This window comes from Pongo pygmaeus, chromosome 2 (genome assembly GCF_028885625.2).
Source record: "Pongo pygmaeus isolate AG05252 chromosome 2, NHGRI_mPonPyg2-v2.0_pri, whole genome shotgun sequence".
NCBI classification, from domain to species: Eukaryota; Metazoa; Chordata; class Mammalia; order Primates; family Hominidae; genus Pongo; species Pongo pygmaeus.
Genome location: NC_085930.1, coordinates 102,432,090 through 102,454,236, shown reverse-complemented (window position 1 = coordinate 102,454,236; position 22,147 = coordinate 102,432,090). Strand labels below are relative to the sequence as shown.

The following is a 22,147-nucleotide window of genomic DNA, read 5'->3' as shown; positions in this document are numbered from 1 at the left end:
AACTAACAAACAGAAAGGAATAGCATCAACATCAACAAAAAGGACATCCACACCAAAACCCTATCTGTAGGTCACCAGCATCAAAGACCAAAGGTAGATAAAAACACCCCACTGTCAATATTAGACAGATCAACGAGACAGAAGGTTATAGGTAGATATTTGATCTTATCATTTTGATGTTAGCTGGTTATGTTGCCCATTAATTGATGCAGTTTCTTCCTAGCGTCGATTGTCTTTACAATTTGGCATGTTTTTGCAGTGGCTGGTACCGGTTGTTCCTTTCCATGTTTAGTGCTTCCTTCAGGAACTCTTGTAAGGCAGGCCTGGTGGTGACAAAATCTCTCAGCATTTGCTTGTCTATAAAGGATTTTATTTCTCCTTCACTTATGAAGCTTAGTTTGGCTGAATATGAATTTCTGGGTTGAAAATTCATTTCTTTAAGAATGTTCAATAGTGGCCCCCACTCTCTTCTGCTTATAGAGTTTCTGCTGATAGATCCGCTGTTAGTCTGATGGGCTTCCCTTTGTGGGTAACCTGACTTTTCTCTCTGGCTGCCCTTAACATTTTTTCCTTCATTTCAACTTTGGTGAATCTGACAATTATGTGTCTTGGAGTTGCTCTTCTCAAGGAGTATCTTTGCGGCGTTCTCTGTATTTCCTGAATGTGAATGTTGGCCTGCCTTGCTAGGTTGGGGAAGTTCTCCTGGATAATATCCTGAAGAGTGTTTTCCAACTTGGTTCCATTCTCCCCGTCACTTTCAGGTACACCAATCAAACGTAGATTTGGTCTTTTCACATAGTCCCATATTTCTTGGAGGCTTTGTTTGTTTATTTTTACTTTTTTTTTCTGTAAACTTCTCTTCTCGCTTTATTTCATTAATTTGATCTTCAATCACTGATACCCTTTCTTCCACTTGATCAAATTGGCTATTGAAGCTTGTGCATGTGTCATGTAGCTCTCAAGCCATGGTTTTCAGCTCCATCAGGTCATTTAAGGTCTTCTCTACACTGTGTATTCTAGTTAGCCATTCGTCAAATCTTTTTTCAAAGTTTTTAGCTTCTTTGAGATGGGTTTGAAGATCCTCCTTTAGCTCAGAGAAGTTTGTTATTACCGACCTTCTGAAGCCTACTTCTGTCAACTCATCAAAGTCATTCTCCGTCCTGCTTTGTTCCATTGCTGGTGAGGAGCTGTAATCCTTTGGAGGAGAAGAGGTGCTCTGGTTTTTAGAATTTTCAGCTTTTCTGCTCTGGCTTCTCCCCATCTTTGTGATTTTATCTAACTTTGGTATTTTATGCTGGTGACCTACAGATGGGGTTTTGGTGTTGATGTTCTTTTTGTTGATGTTGATGCTATTCCTTTCTGTTTGTTAGTTTTCCTTCTAACAGTCGCGTCCCTCAGCTGCAGGTCTGTTGGGGTTTGCTGGAGGTCCATTCCAGACGCTGTTTGCCTGAGTATCACCAGCGGAGGCTGCAGAACAGCATATATTGCTGCCTGATCCTTCCTCTGGAGGCTTCGCCTCAGAGGGGCACCCACCTGTATGAGGTGTCAGTCAGCCTCTACTGGGAGGTGTCTCCCAGTTAGGCTACACGAGGGTCAGGGACCCACTTGAGGAGGCAGTCTGTCCATTCTCAGAGTTCAAACACCATGCTGGGAGAACCACTGCTCTCTTCAGAGCTGTCAGACAGGGACGTTTAAGTCTGCAGAAGTTTCTGCTGCCTTTTGTTCAGCTATGCCCTGCCCCCCTAGGTGGGGTCTACAGAGGCAGCAGGCCTTGCAGAGCTGCGGTGGGCTCTGCCCTGTTCGAGCTTCCCCAGCCGCTTTGTTTACCTACTCAAGCCTCAGCAATGGCGGATGCCCCTCCCCTGCTATGCTGCTGCCTCGCAGGTCGATCTTAGACTGCTGCGCTAGCAGTGAGCAAGGCTCTATGGGCATGGGACCCGTCCAGGATATCCCAGGCACAGGATATAATCTCCTGGTGTGCCATTTGCTAAGACCGTTGTAAAAGTGCATTATTTGGGCGAGAGTGTCCCGATTTTCCAGGTACGGTCTGTCATGGCTTCCCTTGGCTAGGAAAGGGAAATCCCCCAACCCATTGCACTTCGCAGGTGAGGCGATGCCCCGCCCTGCTTCGGCTTGCTCTCCTTGGGCTGTACCCACTGTCCAACCAGTCCCAATGAGATGAACCAGGCACCTCAGTTGGAAATGCAGAAATTACCGTCTTCTGTGTCGATCATGCTGGGAGCTGCAGACCGGAGCTGTTCCTATTCAGCTATCTTGGAACGGAATCCCCTTGTTTCTGTACTTCAGTATTTTCTGAACTTCAGTTTTTTCTGAAAAGCCATACTGTTGTTCATGGTCTGTACAACCATGGACCAGTCAACTTAGAAAAGGTTTGGAAATCTGCTGATTAGAAAATACCAAACCTCACAATCCCACCTTGCCATGTGTGTTCTTCAAGTTTATTCTGATTTAATAATTTGCTTTTACCTTGTTAAAAACTATCCAGTGGTGTTTATTTGAGTTAATTTATTTGCTGTAGAAGAAAACAAGACTGTGTCACAATTTTAAACCAGTTTTGATTATTATGGATTCTTTGATCTGTTTCAGTGATCCTGAGATACATCAAAACGTATTGTGATAGTTTCACAGTGTCACTGACCTTGCTTATGGTGTGTGATTGACAGGGGACAGACGTTGTAAAGATTACATTGGACCTCTTAAATGCAAATGGGATTTATTTGGAGATCTGATATGTGACTTTCTGTAAAAGATACAGTTATATTTGTTCACCTCACTTTTTAGTTCATTTACTGCAACTTTATCTTTCAAAACATCAAATGATGTTACTGCAGAATCAGAAACCACTTTCACAGGGATAGCTTTTATTGATAATGCCCCAGATGTATGGAAAGATTTATAAATCTAGCTAAGCTAAAATAATATTTTGTCCCTCTTTGAGCTTAGCTGTAAAGGCTTAGGAGATAATGCAAGGAGAAAGAACAGGAAAAGCAGACCCATGATGGTGGTTTAGGGAGTTAAGATGGCTTAGTCTGGGAAGATCAGCACTCTGTCTTCAATTGGAAAAGAATGAAAGAAAGAATCTAAATTGTAGTAAATGGGATTTAGGTTAGTCTATTGGCTGAGAGCTTCTGAAGGGAGAGTTCCTGAACACTGAGGTGGTTTTGTGGACTTCCTTTCTGAAACAGAATTAGTAAGAGACACCCACCTTCTAGAATGTCTCAGTAAACTTAGGAGGTTTTTCTAAATTCTGATTCTCTGATATTACCTGGTAAAGCATCAGGAGAAATTGTTGATTCCTTGTTTCTTGGATTTGTGGGAACAGAGCTGCGTGCATGTACTGTCTTTGAATTCTTGAATATGATGAGTACAGTCTTTGTCTTTTGAAAAATGAACTTAATTAGGGTGGTATTTGAATGTAATTACAGTAAATCAAAATTTTCATTTAGCATTTTAATTATCCATATAAGCCCAGAGGCCAAAGCTATAGCTCCAACTTTATTGCACATAACATGCATGATGTGCTCTTGTTCTGCCACAATGGGAAGGCACAGGGTGCTAAATATACTATTAATACTTCCATAATTCTGTTTGTAGTGCAGCCCTGAATTTATTTATTTTTATTTTTTATTTTTGCAGTCAGGGTCTCACTCTGTGGCCCAGGCTTCAGTGCAGTGGCCTGATCATAGCTCACATAAAAACCTTGAACCTTTGGGCTCTAAGCGATCCTCCTGCCTCAGTCTCCTGAGTAGTGGGGCTATAGGCGCACACCATGCTTGGCTAATTTTTTTTTTTAAGAGATGGCGTCTTGCTATTTTGCCCAGGCTGGTCTTGAACTGCTGGCCTCAAACAACCCTCCCACCTTGGCCTCCCAAAGTGCTGGGATTACAGGTATGAGTCACTGTACCCAGCCCAGCCCTGCCCTGGATTTTTTAAAAAGGTCCAAAACATGATTTGAGGATTTTTTACAAAGCACACAAGATTTCTGAACAAGATTATCTTAGCCAGGATTTTTATGTTTTACTTTAAGCTCTATGAAATTATATAGGTGGGACCTGTTTTCTCGTTGTCTGAGACTTGAGTTCCTCCTATGAGCTAAAGGAGTTTCCTAGATTGATGTATATGCTGCAAAGTCTCAGAGTAAATGCAAGAAAATGTAGCCACAACTATGGTTGATGCTGACCTGTTAGCTTACGTTAGAATAGGGAAAAGGGAATCATACAAACGGAGCAGATTACAAGGTTACTCAGCACACTTCAGAGCCACATTAAAGTCACATTATTTGGCACGGCCTTATTCTCTTTGAGGCCTTAGTTTTTCTGACTTGGTTAGATTTTAGGGTTTCCTACCAAGGAAGAATTTTATCCAAGGAGAATACGTTTTATACTTACGTGGACGGCCAATACAATGAGGATTTTGCTGACTTTCCTGCTAAACAATGGCTCTGTATACAAACGTGTGAAAGTATATCTGTTTGTATTTACTCATTCTTAGATATTCAGGACCTCATACACACTGCCTGCAAGGTGTCAGTAATGATTTGTTACATAAACAAATGAATAAATGTTTATTTGCTGTCATATTCAAGTGATCAACTCAGAGAATGAATTTGTACAGTTATCCATGCATTAGTTGTCATTTTATTTTATATATTTATTTATACTCTTCTACGTTCCAAGATAGAATTTTAAGTAGTGATTTTTTAGAGTTCAGAATTGAACTTGATTATTACTATAATAACATTATGTATTAAAATACTACCTTATTTTCTGCAGCTTACGTATGAATAAGCTGGTTTTATTTTGTATTCGAAAATCCCATTATCTCTATAGAAAAAGAGTGTCCCAGGCACAGGAAAGTTAATTAACTTTTTCATGTTTCAAATGAGTGAGTCTAAGATGCTGGACCCTAAGTCATTGTCCTCAATTGTCTCTTCTACGCACTGTTTAGTTGGGAGCAGCTTCCTAGTTAAGTAGGATTAGAGAGTTTGGTCCAGTGAACAAGTCTAATTCCTGCCATATAATCAGGATTGAAATCCTGCTCACCAGATGAATGATAGATACATCACCCTTCTTCTCATCTTTCTTTTACAGGTCATGTGAGTAATATAATGTAGATAACCACCCTTGGTGCTTAGTCTTGAAGAATATATGTTTAACAAACTTTATGGTAACTGTGTTTAGTCATGCACTTACATTTAATAAGATAGCTTTTATATTGAAATTCTGTGGAACTCACAAATAATAATTTTGCTTAAAATATTTTCTTGCACTAATTATTGTCTTATTTCTATTGATGTCAAATAAATACCACTGAAAGTTCTGGATGCTGTGTACGTGATGGTCAGAAAGAGCCCCTACTCAGCCACTTGGAAAATACCATAAATTATACTTAAGGCTTCTTTTATTCACTCAGCAGAGTCAAGGGAAACATTTAGTATTTTTGTGTACAACCCATCAGATTAGTATTTGGACATCTTTGGAAACTGGCTTGAATTCCATAGGTACATTGGAGTCAGTGATTATACGAGTCATTTGATAGTTTGGATGTACACAATCCAGGCTGTGTAGGAGGAACCATTTCACTTTGAAATGTGTTGAACATTTCTATATCCTTCAGTAATCAACATCTTTCAATTCAAAAAAGTATATAAAAATGGTAACCTGATTTTCAATTTTCACTTGTTTAGTACCATCTTAATAAGTATAAAAACATAGCACTATTTTAATATTATTTTAAGTTCCATGTTTAATTAAAAGAATTAGTGAAATGGGGCCTGAAACATCCTTTTTCAATATCAAACACAACTTTCATGTAAAAACATATCTTTGTGATTCCAGATATCAATTTATGTTTAATTATTTTGTAACCTGTTTCATTATAAACATACTTTATTATTTTAAGAACTTGACAAAATATTATAACCATCTAAAAGCTTCAGTTTCACCACTACATATTACTTTTTTTTTTTTGAGATGGAGTCTCTCTGTCACTGGAGTACAGTGGCACAATCTGGGCTCACTGCAGCCTCCATCTCCCAGGTTCAAGCCATTCTCCTGCTTCAGCCTCCCAAGTAGCTGGGATTACAAGTGGGTGCCACCACATCCAGCTAATTTTTGTATTTTAAGTAGAGATGGGGTTTCACCATGTTGGCCAGGCTGGCCTCAAACTCCTGACCTCAAGTGATCCTCCCACCTCGGCCTCCAAAAGGGCTGGGATTACAGACATATGCTGCCATGCCTGGCCCACATATTACTTCTTAGTGTCTCCTTTTCTTTCATATGTTCAGGGCCATTTAATAGGGCGAGGCTGGGACTAGGCTAAGGCAAACAAAGCGCAGGATCTTGAGAGCGAGTGCCTTCTTAAATTTTGCACCTTAGGTGCCTTGCTGGCCTCACACTAGTGCTAACCCTGCAACAGGGTTTACAAATTAAGAAACATGTAGACTCTGAATCTCTAAGCTCATTCCAAATCATGACTGCTATTTGTTTGTACCTTTTTTTTTTTTTTTTTGAGACAGAGTCTCGCTTTTTTGCCCAGGCCAGACTGCAGTAGCAGTCTCTTTCTCGGCTCATTGCAAGCTCTGCCTCCCGGGTTCATGTCATTCTCCTGCCTCAGCCTCCCGAGTAGCTGGGAGTACATTTTTTTTTTTAATTGAAGAGAGACAGGCATCTGGGGTCAATCAAAACATGAAAGAGGAAAAGGAAATGGAACCAAGGGAGCCTTTCCTAGAAGCAAAAGGGAGATCACAGAAACCTGTCACATTAAGGACAAAGGTTATTCCATCAAGTATCATTAACTCACAATAATGGCTGAGAGAGCGGCAAGTTGATGGCCTGGTGAAAAATCTGAAACAGAATACATATTAAATAATTTTTATTATTTCAAGTACAATACATTTAAAAAGCATAATGCATACTCATCAACAAACATTTCAACATATGTTCTAAATACAAATAGAATGATTATCAGATTGGGCATGGTAACTAACACCTGTAATCTCAACACTTTGGGAGGCTGAGGCAGGAAGATTGCTTGAGCCTAGAAGTTCGAGACCAGCTCTGGCAACATAGCAAGACCCCATCTCTACAAATAATTTTAAAAATAGCTGGGCATGATGGTGCACACCTGTAGTACCAGTTACTTGGGAAGCTGAGGTGGGAGAATCGCTTGACCCAGAGTACAAGGCTGCAGTGAGCCATGATCGCACCACTGCACTCCATCCTGGTGACAGAGCAAGACCTTGTTTTCTAAAGAAAAGGAAGAAAGAAAGAAAGAAAAAGGAATGATTTTCATAACTCTTTGGTTTGGAAATTTTCTGATTCTGGATCATATCTGTTTACTTAAAGGAAACCCTTAATTTTTTTCAATAAGATTATTTTCAACTATAATTTAGTACAAATGATAAATATCAGAATTTAGAAATAGAAATCAAATTATTGAGGTTTCACTGATATCAAATTAATCTCTTTTAAGTGGAACAACTTCGTGTGTAATCATTTGTGGACAGAGGAATCAATGTAAAATTAGTGGAGAACAAACTTACAGAATTTTAGTTATTGATGAGCTTTTTGGTGTTTTCCCAATTTTTTCTTTACAGAACATTTATTCCTTCTGTTACAAAATGTTTTTATATGATGTTAGAGTAAACATGGAATAAGGCAATACCATGAAGATTTCTAACGTGAGAACTTTTATAGACTTTTTATTTGTTAAGTGGTGTAAATGGGAGCTGGAAAAATGTTGTCAATGAAATAAACTTCCAAAGGCATATAAGATATCCAGACTTTCACTGCAGGCATCTTATAAACCATTAAAGTGCTGTGTGCTGTAATCTTCCTTCCCCTGCCTATAACATACAGTAAAAGCAAATGACTAGAGATTCAAAATGAATTTTTAATTATTTTCTGTGTATTCCTTGCCTGAATTTACTTATTTTTTCTCTTAGGATCTGAGCAGCAAAGATATGAAGAGAGATTTGTATATCGTTGCCCATGTGATCCGAATAGGTACTGTTCACCTTACCCATTCACATGACTAAGACTGGCCCAACTTGGGATAAGTATGTCTTGTGCATGAGCTTTGTTTTCTCCCTAGATCTTACCTGTAATTTCAGCTCTCAGGATTAGAGTCCAGCTTGTATTGAAGCTATACCTAAGCTCAACTGCTATGGTAGTTTGTTTTGATATAAATGGATTCGGAGGGGTGGGTTTTGGTTGTGTTTTTTAATCACTTAAAACCTTTGCTCCCTGTTTTTAGACCCTAACTTTTTATTTAAAATGGTCTGCTTCTAGACATTATTTCTAATACAGTGCCCTGCCTCTGTACCTACCCTTTCCCTCAGAGATCTTATAGCAGGTTTCCAGAGGTGCCAACTTCACAGCAAAGGCCATTCACCACCTATTGTTTGTGTTTGAAATTATGTGTCTGTGGTTCTCTCCACAAAATTAGAGTTATTGTCATCACTCCAGAAGATGGATGACATTTCACTTCTACCCCACCCAAGATGAAAAAGTGATTTTTACTACTGTTCTGTGGTTGGTTTGCTCAGACTTATTTCAAGTTTATGATACAACTTTTGGGGCTATGGCGAACCAAGTCCTTCATAGGTTTGAGTTTTGGCCTATCATGTACATTTTTATCAAAGAATATTTTTTAATCCCTTGCCAACAAAACAGCTATTTGCTGTACTAAATAAAGTGTTTGTTAAGGTTCCAGCATTTTCAAGTCTTCTTGCCACTGTAGGCACAGCTTTGGTAAGCAGGAAAAGTAAACACTCATCCACTTTCTAAGACTACTCTCAGTCCCACAATTGTTCAGGATGATGTTTGACAGCAGAATTTGGTTGAAAGAATGCAGTATCCTCCTTGTCTGTGCATATGTAGTTTATACCTGGCAGCGAAAATACTAAACTTTGTATCTAAAACATACCTGAGAAGTTTAAATCTATTATTAGCACATTGGTTTTTCTAAGAAATTCATAAAATCACTTTTATTCTCATGTGATTAATAAATGGAGTGTTGATATTGGTTTAGAGTTAGATAAGAATGATTGATTGAATGTAGTACAGGGAAGAGCTTTGGCCAGAGGCCTGTTTGGTGTTCTTCCACATAAATATCCTTGGATGACTCCCTTCAGCCCTGTAGTCTTCACCTTAGAGGATTTCCTAGGTGCCTGTAGCTCAGGCATCCTTGGATGACAATTAGGTGATACTGGAGAGGAGCATGCCTTTCTCAGTCTGACTAGTGTTTTCTGCTGTGCCCAAGGCCGGATGCTCCTGAACGACTCAAAGAAAGGTCCTCCTCACCTGCACTACAGGCGACCATATGGCTGTGCGGTCCTAAGCATCTTGGATGTCCTACAGTCACTCACAGAAGTAAAGGAGGAAAAGGATTTTGTTCTTAAGGTTTACACGTGAGTAATGGACATGAGGAATATTAATGATTTGTAGCATAAGACATCCCAGCACTGCCCTTGAGAGTAGCAGTGCTCAAACCTTGTGGACACGGGCCGCGCAGTGGCTCATGCCTGTATTCCCAATACTTTGGGAGGGCGAGGTGGGCAGATCACAAGGTCAGGAGATCGAGACCATTCTGGCTAACACAGTGAAACCTTGTCTCTACTGAAAATACAAAAGATTAGCCGGGCGTGGTGGCACGCGCCTGTAATCCCAGCTACTGAGGAGGCTGAGGCAGGAGAGTCGCTTGAACCTGGGAGGCAGAGGTTGCAGTGAGCTGAGATTGCATCACTGCACTCTAGCCTGGGCGACAGAGCTAGACTCCGTTTCAAAGAAAAAAAAAAAACAAAAACACCTTGTGGACACAGAATCACCAGGATGTAGGAAAGGGAGCTTTTTGAAAATGCAGAAGATTGTCTGGGCACGGGGGCTCACGCCTGTAATCCCAGCACTTTGGGAGTCCAAGGCAGGCGAATCATGAGGTCAGGAGATCAAGACCGTCCTGGCTAACACAGTGAAACCTTGTCTCTACTAAAAATACAAAAAATTAGCCAGGTGTGGTGGCCGGCGCCTGTAGTCCCAGCTACTCGGGAGGCTGAGGCAGGAGAATGGCGCGAACCTGGGAGGTGGAGCTTGCAGTGAGCCAAGATCATGCCACTGCACTCCAGCCTGGGCGACAGAGCGAGACTCTGTCTCAAAAAAAAAAAAAAAAAAAAAGAAAATGCAGAAGATTGATCTAAGATTTGGGGTGGGGCCCAGGCAGCGTTATTTTTAATAAGCTTCCCAGGTAATTCTGAAACAGCTTCATTTGGGACCTTCTGTCCTAAAGTGAAAATCTGGTAGTACACATTTTCTTTTTTCTCCAGAATTAACCAATCTTATATATTTGCAGAAAAGCTAACAATATACTTCTCATGTGTCTTGGCTATGAGAGTCTTGCATGTCTAATGCTTGCCCACCAGTTATTATAACTGAGCTGGCTAATGATCAAGATTGTTTAAAAGAATGCTCATGAGTCAAGTTTCTCTATCTTTGAAAGATAGCCAATTTTTCTGAGGAGCTGAGATATTATTCTTCACTTGTGCCAGCGGAGATCGATAAGTCACATCCAACCAGGCATGGCATTATTTTTAGTGTTCTTCAACCAAGAGATATTGTCTTAGATAAGCAGTCCATCTCCTTCTAACTTGTTAAACAATAGGAAAAACACAATAATGAAAAGAAATGCAGAATTCAGTCATATACTCCATCTTTGCTCATATAGTTAGACACAAATTGTAGTGCTGAAAAATGATCAGTGGTGAGTTTAGTAAGTTTTTAAAGCAAGTATATTTAAAACTGTGAGAATTTTTAAAAACTCATCTTTCAGTTTAAAAACCCAATATTGTTTATCCAAATTAAATAAAATACTTCCAATCACCATGTTAATGTATCTTCACCATCATATTGTATAGAGATTTTTCTGTATTATCTGTTGCTCTATCTGACTTGGGCATGAAATAAGCTTAATTCACAATTTCTGTTAAGCCACATTTGATTAATTTCAAAATAAAAACCCAATCTCCTCATTACCTATTTTCCCTTCAGCTTTGTTCCTTTCAGAGTTGTATACTTTATGGGATGAGGATCTTCCTTTGGAATCATAACTTACAAAGAAAATTTTGGCTGGTTTTCTCCTCCTTCCATGCATCAGTCACAGGCTTTCTCCATTTACCAAATCCCCAAACTGATGGGTGGTGGAACCTGCTTGTTTATATGCCTTCCTCCCTTTGAAAAGGACTAAACAGAAATCCGAAATCATTATCATTATCATCCTACTCCACTGTATTCCTTCTAAGGGCAAGAGATTTATAGGTAGCACTCCAGAATTGTTATCTCTTTGCATGTATTATGCCTTCCTTGTTTCGGTGCAAATTTTCATTACAGATAGGAGCTTGCACAGCATTCCTCCTGAAATCATGCTGCCAGGCTTAATTGGCCTAATTGCTTCTAAAGCAACAGCTTTCTGCGAGAAACAGGATTCATGTATGTATTTTTCTTAGCTCCTTCTTATGGATGGGCTGTGTCTAATATACTAGTTCTAAAAAGATGAAAAAAATTTGTTTATAGAGAAGATATTTTTTTCAAATTTTCTTTTGAAGGATTAATAGAGTTAAAATGTACAATAATTTTTCCACTTGAAAATGTTAACAGACTTTCAAACAGACTGTCAAATGCATGTTTGTGAAATTGATTTTGTGTGCAATATAGAATTATTCTAGAATTAGTCATTTTAATCCACATCAGCACAGTGAATCTAGCCCTCAGGAGTAGCAATATTTTCCAGTAAGTTTCAGGCAACATTTTTTTTGGTTAGATTGAATTGGAAGCTTAAAGAGTTTACTAATTGCTATTGATAGTGCTTTAGCCTTTGCTAGGACAGGATTTTACAAAGATGAAAACCTCTTACACCGTTTCAATGAATGAATTGGCAAATATCTGATTAGTTGTTCACATTCTCATCATTTCTTTCATTGTTCATAGTCAGCCTTAACCAGAGAAGGTAGACACTCCTGTCTGTCTCTGCCAAGGCCACTATTCTGCTGTATAATGTTGTTTTCACATGTGTATGGGAAGGCACCACACATCTTTTTAAGAAAATAGCAAAAAAAAAAAAAAAAAATTGCAATAAGAGGCTGAGGCACGAAAACTAAGTCACTTCCTAATGAGTCAAAAGCCTTAAAACTCACAAATAAATAACCATATGTACATTTCAGTCCAATATAGATACCATATTTTTCTTGACCAGAAGGACAAGGGGTCACAAGCAGGCACAGGGCATGCTGTACTTAGAACCCAAAAGGAGAGGAGTGCCAGGAGCTAAAGCCAGCATTGGAGGGGATGGATGTCCATAAATAACCCATGTAACCAAATACAAGATGGCTTTGAATATGTGATGATCGCTGTCCAATTTTATAATGAAAAATGTCCAAATAAACATATTTAGGCCAACCTTAATGAAACAGATAAATACATATTTTGAATATTAAATTTTTAATTTGGATTACAATATATTTTATATTATAAAATATGTATTACAAATTATATACTCAATCACATATTATGTAAAATTGAGATATATTGCTTATTCTTGACTCGAATTTTATGAAAAAATTTATTTAAATTATTCATATGCAGCCATGTCATCGGGTCTTTGTCTTCACTTAAGCTACCTTCTGAATTATCTGACACAGTTTTCCAAGGCACATTATTTTTACTCCCACCAGATTGGCTTTGATGCATTATTCTTTGACACTTTCGTGATGCTTTCACAGTGGAAATTCATCTTGAGGCACAAGATGATACCGCCACTTACTATGCTACTTTTATGGTGATTTTTACAATAGCATTTAACACTTCAATTTGGTGATCATACCCCAACCATAATTACTAAATCTGTGTAGCTTTGCTCTTTTTTTAAAAAATGTCTTTCAACCAATTCTGCCAGATAACCTTCATAAGCATCTAAAAACTCCCATTGATTGAGGTAATTTCAGATGAACATAAGTTACCCAAACAGTGCTGTGATGTTCAAAATAAAGAGATTCAGGCCGGGCGTGGTGGCTCACACCTGTAATCCCAGCACTATGGGAGGCTGAGGCAGGCAGATCATGAGGTCAGGAGATCAAGACCATCCTGGCTAACACGGTGAAACCCCGTGTCTACTAAAAATACAAAAAAATTAGCCAGCCGTGATGGTGGGCGCCTGTAGTCCCAGCTACTCGGGAAGGCTGAGGCAGGAGAATGGCGTGAACCCGGGAGGCAGAACTTGCAGTGAGCTGACACGGCGCCACTGCACTCCAGCCTGGGTGACAGAGTGAGACTCCATCTCAAAAAAAAAAGAGAAAAAAAGAGAGATTCAGAGAATGCCCCATATCATGAAAGGCTTTATGAGGCCAGAAATATCAAGTGGCATACACCTACTAGGTACCCACAAAAATTAAAAATGTGAAGAAATAAACTTCTTTTAATTAAAGCAATATTAGGCGACAGCCTCTTCTGTGAGTGATGACTGGAAGGGAGCTGCTCCTCATATTTGGGATAGACACTAGGCCTATTCAGGCATTTTTTGAGAATACTGTCTTTGGGTTCTTTGCTTCATAACCACCTTCCCCACAAAACTGTCTTAAGAGTACTTGTTTAGGAGCCTTTTTTTTTTTTTTTTTTTTTTTTGTGACGGAGTCTCGCTTTGTCACCGAGGCTGGAGCGCAGTGGCGCAATCTCGCCTCACTGCAGCCTCCGCCTCCCAGGTTCAAGCCATTCTCCTCCCTCAGCCTCCCGAGTAGCTGGGACTACAGGCACTCACTGCCACGCCCGGCTAATTTTTGTATTTTTAGTAGAGATGGGGTTTCACCATGTTGGCTAGGATGGTCTTGATCTCCTAACCTTGTACTCAGCCTCCCAAAGTGATGGGGTTATAGGCGTGAGCCACCACGCCCAGCCAGGAGCCATTCTTAAATGGAAGCACATTCTGAAATGGGTGAAGGCCCATTGGGCCATCCTCTTTTTATCCCCTAGCCTTACTGAGTTATAATTGACAAATAAAAAATTGTGTGCATTTAAATTGTACAACATGATGATTTGATATACATAAATATTGTCAGATGATTACCACATTGAAGCTAAGGAACATATTCATCACTTGACATATTTACTTTTCTTGTGGTAAGAACACTTAATGTTTACCATTTTAGCAAATATACAGTGTAGCATTATTAACTATAGCTACCATGCTGTACATAAATCTCCAGAAGTTATTTATCTTACAACTGAAAGTTTGTGTCCTGAGATGAACATCTCTCCATTACCTCCTCTTTTCCACTATCACCTAGCCCCTGGCAACCACCATTCTACTCTCTGCTTCTATGAATGACTTTTTTAGATTCCTCATATTAGTGAGAGATTATGTAGTATTTGTCTTTCCATATCTGACTTATTTTACTTAGCACAGTGCCCCCTAGGGTTGTCCATGTTGTTGCAAAAGCAGGATTCCCTTTTTTATTATGGGTGAATAATCTGTTATATGTATAATTGATACATAATTTTTAATTCTATACCATTATTTATTCTATTTCAGAAGATAAAATAGATGTATTTATCTCAGTGGCCATCACAAGTAAATATAATTACATTGGGAATTGACAGATGAATAATAAAAAAAATATAATTCCTTATTATTCATCTGTCACTTCCCATTGTAATTATATATTCTTTATTATGTATAATTATATATATTATTTTTATTCAAAGAACTATATATATATATTCTTTTTTTTTTTTTTTGAGACGGAGTCTCACACTTGTCACCCAGGCTGGAGTGCAATGGCGCAATCTCAGCTCACTGCAACCTCCACTTCCTGGGTTCAAGCAATTCTCCTGCCTCAGCCTCCCGAGTAGCTGGTATTACAGGTGTCCACCACCATGCCCAGCTAATATTTGTATTTTTGGTAGAGACGAGGTTTCACCATGTTGGCCAGGCTCGTCTCAAACTCCTGACCTCAGATGATCTGCCCGCCTCAGCCTCCCAAAGTGCTGGGATTATAGGCATGACTCACCATGCCTGGCCTGTGTATATTCTTTATTATTCATCTGTTGATGGCTGCTTGTTTCCATATCATGGCTAGTGTATATAATACTGCAGTAAACCTGGGAGTGCAGATATCTCTTCAAGATACTGATTTCTTTTTCTTTGGGATATACCAGAAGTGCGATTGCTGGATCAAATAGTTGTTCTATTTTTAATTTTTTGAGGAACTGCCATACCATAATGGCTGCACCAATTTACATTTCCATCAACAGTGTTGAAGAGTTCCCTTGTCTTCACACTCTTGTCATCACTTGTTATCTCTTGTTTTGTGATTACAGCCATCCTAAGAGATGTGAGGTGATATCTCATCTTCTTTTTGATTTGTATTTTCCTGATGGTTAGTGATATTGAGTACCTTTTCATATACGTGTTGGCCATTTGTGTGTCTTCTTTGGGAAAATGTCTTTCAGGCCTTTTTGGCTGTTTTGTAATTGAGTTATTTGTTTTTATGCAATTCAGTTATGTGAGTTCTTTATATAGTTTTAGATATTAATCCTCTATCAGATATATGGTTTACAAATATTTCCTCTCATTCCATAGATTGCCTTTTTGTTTTGTTGATTGTTTCCTTTGCTGTGAAGGTTTTTAGTTTGATATAGTTCCATTTATTTATTTTGGCTTGCCTATGTATTTGTTGTCATATCTCAAAAAATCACTGCTAAGACCCAATGTCAAGGAGCTTTTATTTCTGTTTTCTCCTAGTTTTACAGTTTTAGATGTTATATTTAAGTATTTAATCTCTTTCGAGTTAGTTTTTGTGTTTTATGTCAGATAAGGTCCAATTTCATCCTTTTATATGTGGATGTCCAGTTTTCCCAGCACTACTTATTGAAAACTGTCCTTTCCCCATTGTGTATTCTTGGTACCCTTGTCAAAGACTTGTTCACTGAGTTTATTTCCAGGATCTGTATTCTGTTCCATTGGTCTATGTGTCTGTTTTTATGCCATTACCATATTATTTTGATTACTGTAACTTTACAACATTATTTGAAATCAGGAAGTGTGATGCCCCTAGCTTTGTCCTTATTTCACAAGATTGCTTTGGGTATTCAGAGACTTTTGTGGTTCCATACGAATTTCAGGATTGTTCCTTTCTATTCCTGTGAAAAATGTCATTTGGAATATTGATACAGGCTGCCTTGAATCTGTAGATCACTTTTGGTAGTATATGGATATTTTGAAAATATGAATTCTTCCAGCTTATGAACACTGGATTTTTTTTCATTTATTTGTGTCTTCTGCAATTTCTTTCATCAGTGTTTTATAGTTTTCAGTAAATAGATCATTCACTTTCTTGGTTAAATTATTCCTAAATATTATATATTTTTGATGCTATCATAAATGACATTGTTTTCTTAACTTTTTTGGAGAGCTTGTCATTAGTATATAGAAATATTGCTGATTTTTTATATTGATTTTATCTCCTGCTACTTTACCGAATTTATTTATTCTAACGGTTTTTTGATTGGGTCTTTAGGCTTTTTATATGTATATAAGGTCATGTCATCTGCAAACAGAGACAGTTTAACTTCTTCACTTCCAGTCTGGATGTGTCTTATTTTTTCTTGCCTGATTGCTCTGGCTAGAACTTCTAGTACTGCGTTGAACAAAAGTGATGAGAGTGGACATCTTTGTCATGTTTCTGATCCTAGAAAAAAGGCTTTTAGCTTTTCACTATTGAATATGGTATTAGCTGTGGGCTCATCGTAAAGGGCCTTTATTTCTTATATAGCTAATTTATTGAGAGTTTTCATCATGAAAGGATGTTAAATTTTGTCAAACACGTTTTCTACATCTGTTGAAATGGTCACTCAATGCTATTCCTATCAAACTGCTAGTGACATTCTTCACAGAACTAGAAAAAACTATTTTAAAACTCACATGGAACCAAAAAAGAGCCCGAATGGCTAAGGCAATCCTAAGCAAAAAGAACAAAGCTGGAGGCATCATGCTACCTGACTTCAAGCTGTACTATAGGACTGCAGTAACCAAAACAGCATGGTACTGGTACAAAAACAGACACATAGACAAATAGAACAGAATACAGAGCCCAGAAATAAGGCAGCATGCCTACAACAATCTGATCTTCAACAAAGCTGACGAAAACAAGCAATGGGGAAAGGACTCCCTATTCAATAAATGACACCGGGATAACTTTCTAGCAATAAGCATAAGATTGAAATTGGACCCCTTCCTTACACCATATATAAAAATCAACTCAAGATGGATTAAGGACTTAAACATGAAACCCGAAACTATAAAAACCCTGGTAGACAACCTAGGCAATACCATTCTAGACATAGGAATGGGCAAAGATTTCATGATGAAAATGACAAAAGCCATTGGAACAAATGCGAAAATTGGCAGATGGGATCTAATTAAACTAGAGAGTCTGCATGGAAAAAGACACTATCAACGGAGTAAACAGAGAACCTACAGAAATAGGAGAAAATATTTGCAAACTATGCATCTGACAAAGGTCCAATATCTAGCATTGATAAGGAACTTAAACAAATTTACAAGAAAAAGAAATGCCATTAAAAACTGGGCAAAGGACATGTATAGATACCTTCAACAGAAGACATACATGTGGCCAACAAGCATATGAAAAAAAGCTAAACATCACTGATCATTAGAGAAATGCAAATCAAAACCACAATGAGATACCATCTCACACCAGTCAGAGTGGCTATCATTAAAAAGTCAAAAAATAACAGATGCTGGTGAAGTTGCAGAGAAAAGGGAACACTTATACACTGTTGGTGTGAGTATAAATTAGTTCAACCATTGTGGAAAACAGTATGTCGATTCCTCAAAAACCTAAAAGCAGAACTACCATTTGACCCAGCAATTCCATTACTGGATATATACCCAAAGGAATATGAATTTTTCTGTCAGAAAGACACATGCACATGTATGTTCATTGTAGCACTATTCACAATAGCAAAGACATGTAATCATCCTAAATGCCCATCAATGGTAGACTGCATAAAGAAAATGTGGCACATATACACCATGGAATACTATGCAACCATAAAAAAGAAAAAGATCCTGTCCTTTGCAGAAACGTGGATGGAGCTGGAGGCCATCAGTCTTAGCAAACTAACTCAGAGACAGAAAACCAAATACCACATGTTCTCACTTGTATGTGGGAGCTAAGTGGTGAGAACACATGGACACAAAGAGGGGAACAGCAGACACCAGGGCCCACCTGAGGATGAGGGTGGGAGGAGGGAGATGAGTAGAAAAAATAACTATTGGGTACTAGGCCTAGTACCTGGGTAATGAAATAATCTGTACAGCCAACCCTTATGATACGAGTTTACCTATATAGCAAACCTGCACATTTACCCCTGAACCTAAAATAAAAGTAAAAAAAAAAAAAGAAATGGTCGTATTATTTGTATCCTTCATTTTCTTAATGTGGTACGTCACATTTATTGATTCATGTATGTTTAACCATCCTGCTATCCCAGGGATGAATCTCACTTGATTGTGGTATATGATCCTTTCAGTGTGCCATTGGATGTGGTTTGCTAGTATTTTGTTGAGAAATTCTGCATCTGTGTTCATCAGAAATTTTGTATCTGTGTTCATCAGACTTGTAATTTTCTTTTTTTGTATGGGTTTAATATCTAAAATCTGAAATGCTCCAAAATCTGACATTTTTTAGTGCTGATATGATTCTCAAAAGAAAATGTTCATTGGAGCATATTGGGTTTCAGATTTTCAGATTAGGAATGTTCAACCAGTAAGTATAATGCAAATATTCCAACATCTGAAAAAATTAAAAATCTGAAACAATTCTAGTCCCAAGCATTTTATATAAGGGTTACTCAACCTATAGTCTTTTTATCTGACTTTAGTATCAGGATAATGTTGGCATTGTAAAATGGGTTTGAAAATGCTCCCTTCTCTTCATTTTTTTGGGGGGGTAGTTTGAGAAGGATTGACATTAATTATTTTTCAAATGTTTAGTAGACTTCACCCATGAAGCCTTTTGGTCCTGGGCATTTCTTTGTTGGGAGATTTTTTATTACTGCTTCTGTATTCTTATTGATTTTTTTTTATTCTTTATGATTCAATCTTGGTAAGTTGTATGTTTCTAGGAATTTATCCATTTTCTTAGGTTATCTAATTTCTTAACATATAATTGTACATAGAAGTTTGTTATGATAACTTTGTATTTCTGTAGTATCAGTTGTAATGTTTCCTCTTTCACTTATAATTCTATTTATTTGAGTCTTCTCTCTTTGTGCTCTTGGTTAATTCAACTAAAGATTTGTCAGCCAGGCGCGGTGGCTCACGCCTGTAATCCCAGCACTTTGGGAGGCCAAGGCGGGTGGATCATGAGATCAGGAGATCAGGACCATCCTGGCCAACATGGTGAAACCCCATCTCTACTAAAAATACAAAAATTAGCTGGGTGTGGTAGCATGCACCTGTAATCCCAACTGCTCGGGAGGCTGAGGCAGGAGAATGCCTTGAACCCAGGAGGCAGAGATTGCAGTGAGCCAAGATCACACCACTGCACTCCAGCCTGGCCACAGAGCGAGACTCCATCTCAAAAAAAAAAAAAAAAAAAAAAAAAAGATTTGTCAATTTAATTTAACTTTTCAAGAAACCAACTGTTAACTATGTTTATCTTTTCTGTTGTCTTTCTCGTCTCTATTTCATTTATTTTTGCCCTAACTTTCATTAATTTCTTCCTTTTGTTAACTTTGAGCTTAGTTTGCTATTTTTTAGTTCCTTGAGATATAACATTACATTATTTGAGATCTTTTTTCTGCAGGTAGGCATTTATTGCTGTAAATGTTTCTCTGAGAACTGCTTTTTCTGCATGCCATAAGTCTTGATAGGTTTTGTTTTCATTTTCATTTATCTCAAGGTATATTATGAATTTCCTTCTTTGGCCCATTAGTTGTTCAAGAGAATGTTGTTTAATTTCCACATATTTGTGAAATTTTCAGTTTTCCTCATGTTATTGATGTCTAGTTTCATAACATTGTGGTCAGAAAAAATAGTTGAGATTTCATTCTTCTTAAATTTGTTAAGACTTGTTTCGTGCGCCGGGTGCGGTGGCTCACGCCTGTAATCTCAGCACTTCGGAAGGCCAAGGCGGGCAGATCACGAGGTCATGAGATCAAGACCATCCTGGCTAACACGGTGAAATCCCATCTCTACTAAAAATACAGAAAAATTAGCGGAGTGTGGTGGCGGGCACCTGTAGTCCCAGCTACTCAGGGGCTGAGGCAGAAGAATGGCATGAACCCGGGAGGCAGAGCTTGCAGTGAGCCGAGATCTTGCCACTGCACTCCAGCCTGGGCGACAGAGCGAGACTCCATCTCAAAAAAAAAAAAAAAAAAAAGACTTCTTTTGTGACCTAATAAATGTTGTATTGCTGTATCCCAGAAAATGTTCCATGTGTGCTTGAGAGGAATGTGTATTCTGTTGCTCTGTATATGTCTGTTAGATCCACTTGGTTTACACTATTAGTCTGCTATTTCATTATTGATTTTCTGTTTCGATGATCTCTTAGCTTTTCTTTTTTTTATTTTATTTTATTATTATTATTTTTTCTTTTTATTATTATTATTATTATTATTATACTTTAGGCTCTATGGTACATGTGCGCAACGTGCAGATAAGTTACATATGTATACATGTGCCATGCTGGTGCGCTGCACCCACCAACTCGTCGTCTAGCATTAGGTATATCTCTCAATGCTATCCCTCCCCCCTCCCCCCACCCCACAACAGTCCCCAGAGTGTGATGTTCCCCTTCCTGTGTCCATGTGTTCTCATTGTTCAATTCCCACCTATGAGTGAGAATATGCGGTGTTTGGTTTTTTGTTCTTGCGATAGTTTACTGAGAATGATGATTTCCAATTTCATCCATGTCCCTACAAAGGACGTGAACTCATCCTTTTTTATGGCTGCATAGTATTCCATGGTGTATATGTGCCACATTTTCTTAATCCAGTCTATCATTGTTGGACATTTGGGTTGGTTCCAAGTCTTTGCTATTGTGAATAATGCCGCAATAAACATACGTGTGCATGTGTCTTTATAGCAGCATGATTTATAGTCCTTTGGGTATATACCCAGTAATGGGATGGCTGGGTCAAATGGAATTTCTAGTTCTAGATCCCTGAGGAATCGCCACACTGACTTCCACAAGGGTTGAACTAGTTTACAGTCCCACCAACAGTGTAAAAGTGTTCCTATTTCTCCACATCCTCTCCAGCACCTGTTGTTTCCTGACTTTTTAATGATTGCCATTCTAAGTGGTGTGAGATGGTATCTCATTGTGGTTTTGATTTGCATTTCTCTGATGGCCAGTGATGGTGAGCATTTTTTCATGTGTTTTTTGGCTGCATAAATGTCTTCTTTTGAGAAGTGTCTCTTCATGTCCTTCGCCCACTTTTTGATGGGGTTGTTTGTTTTTTTCTTGTAAATTTGTTGGAGTTCATTGTAGATTCTGGATATTAGCCCTTTGTCAGATGAGTAGGTTGTGAAAATTTTCTCTCATTTTGTAGGTTGCCTGTTCACTCTGATGGTAGTTTCCTTTGCTGTGCAGAAGCTCTTTAGTTTACTTAGATCCCATTTGTCAATTTTGGCTTTTGTTGCCATTGCTTTTGGTGTTTTAGACATGAAGACCTTGCCCATGCCTATGACCTGAATGGTATTGCCTAGGTTTTCTTCTAGGGTTTTTATGGTTTTAGGTCTAACATTTAAGTCTTTAATCCATCTTGAATTGATTTTTGTATAAGGTGTAAGGAAGGGATCCAGTTTCAGCTTTCTACATATGGCTAGCCAGTTTTCCCAGCACCATTTATTAAATAGGGAATCCTTTCCCCATTTCTTGTTTTTGTCAGGTTTGTCAAAGATCAGATAGTTGTAGATATGTGGCATTATTTCTGACGGCTCTGTTCTGTTCCATTGATCTATATCTCTGTTTTGGTACCAGTACCATGCTGTTTTGGTTACTGTAGCCTTGTAGTATGGTTTGAAGTCAGGTAGCGTGATGCCTCCAGCTTTGTTC

General features: G+C 38.4%; 1 protein-coding gene across 10 annotated transcripts in view; it reads left to right on the top strand.

The window, feature by feature from the left end:
- DOCK3 (dedicator of cytokinesis 3) overlaps positions 1-22,147 on the top strand; it is a 739,703-nt gene that overhangs the window by 491,028 nt on the left and 226,528 nt on the right. For all 10 annotated transcript variants that reach the window (XM_054483639.1, XM_054483636.2, XM_054483638.2 and 7 more), the window contains exons 11-12: positions 7,967-8,027; positions 9,286-9,433. In XM_054483639.1, coding sequence (XP_054339614.1) covers positions 7,967-8,027; positions 9,286-9,433 — 209 coding nt within the window. The remainder of the gene's footprint in view (positions 1-7,966; positions 8,028-9,285; positions 9,434-22,147) is intronic.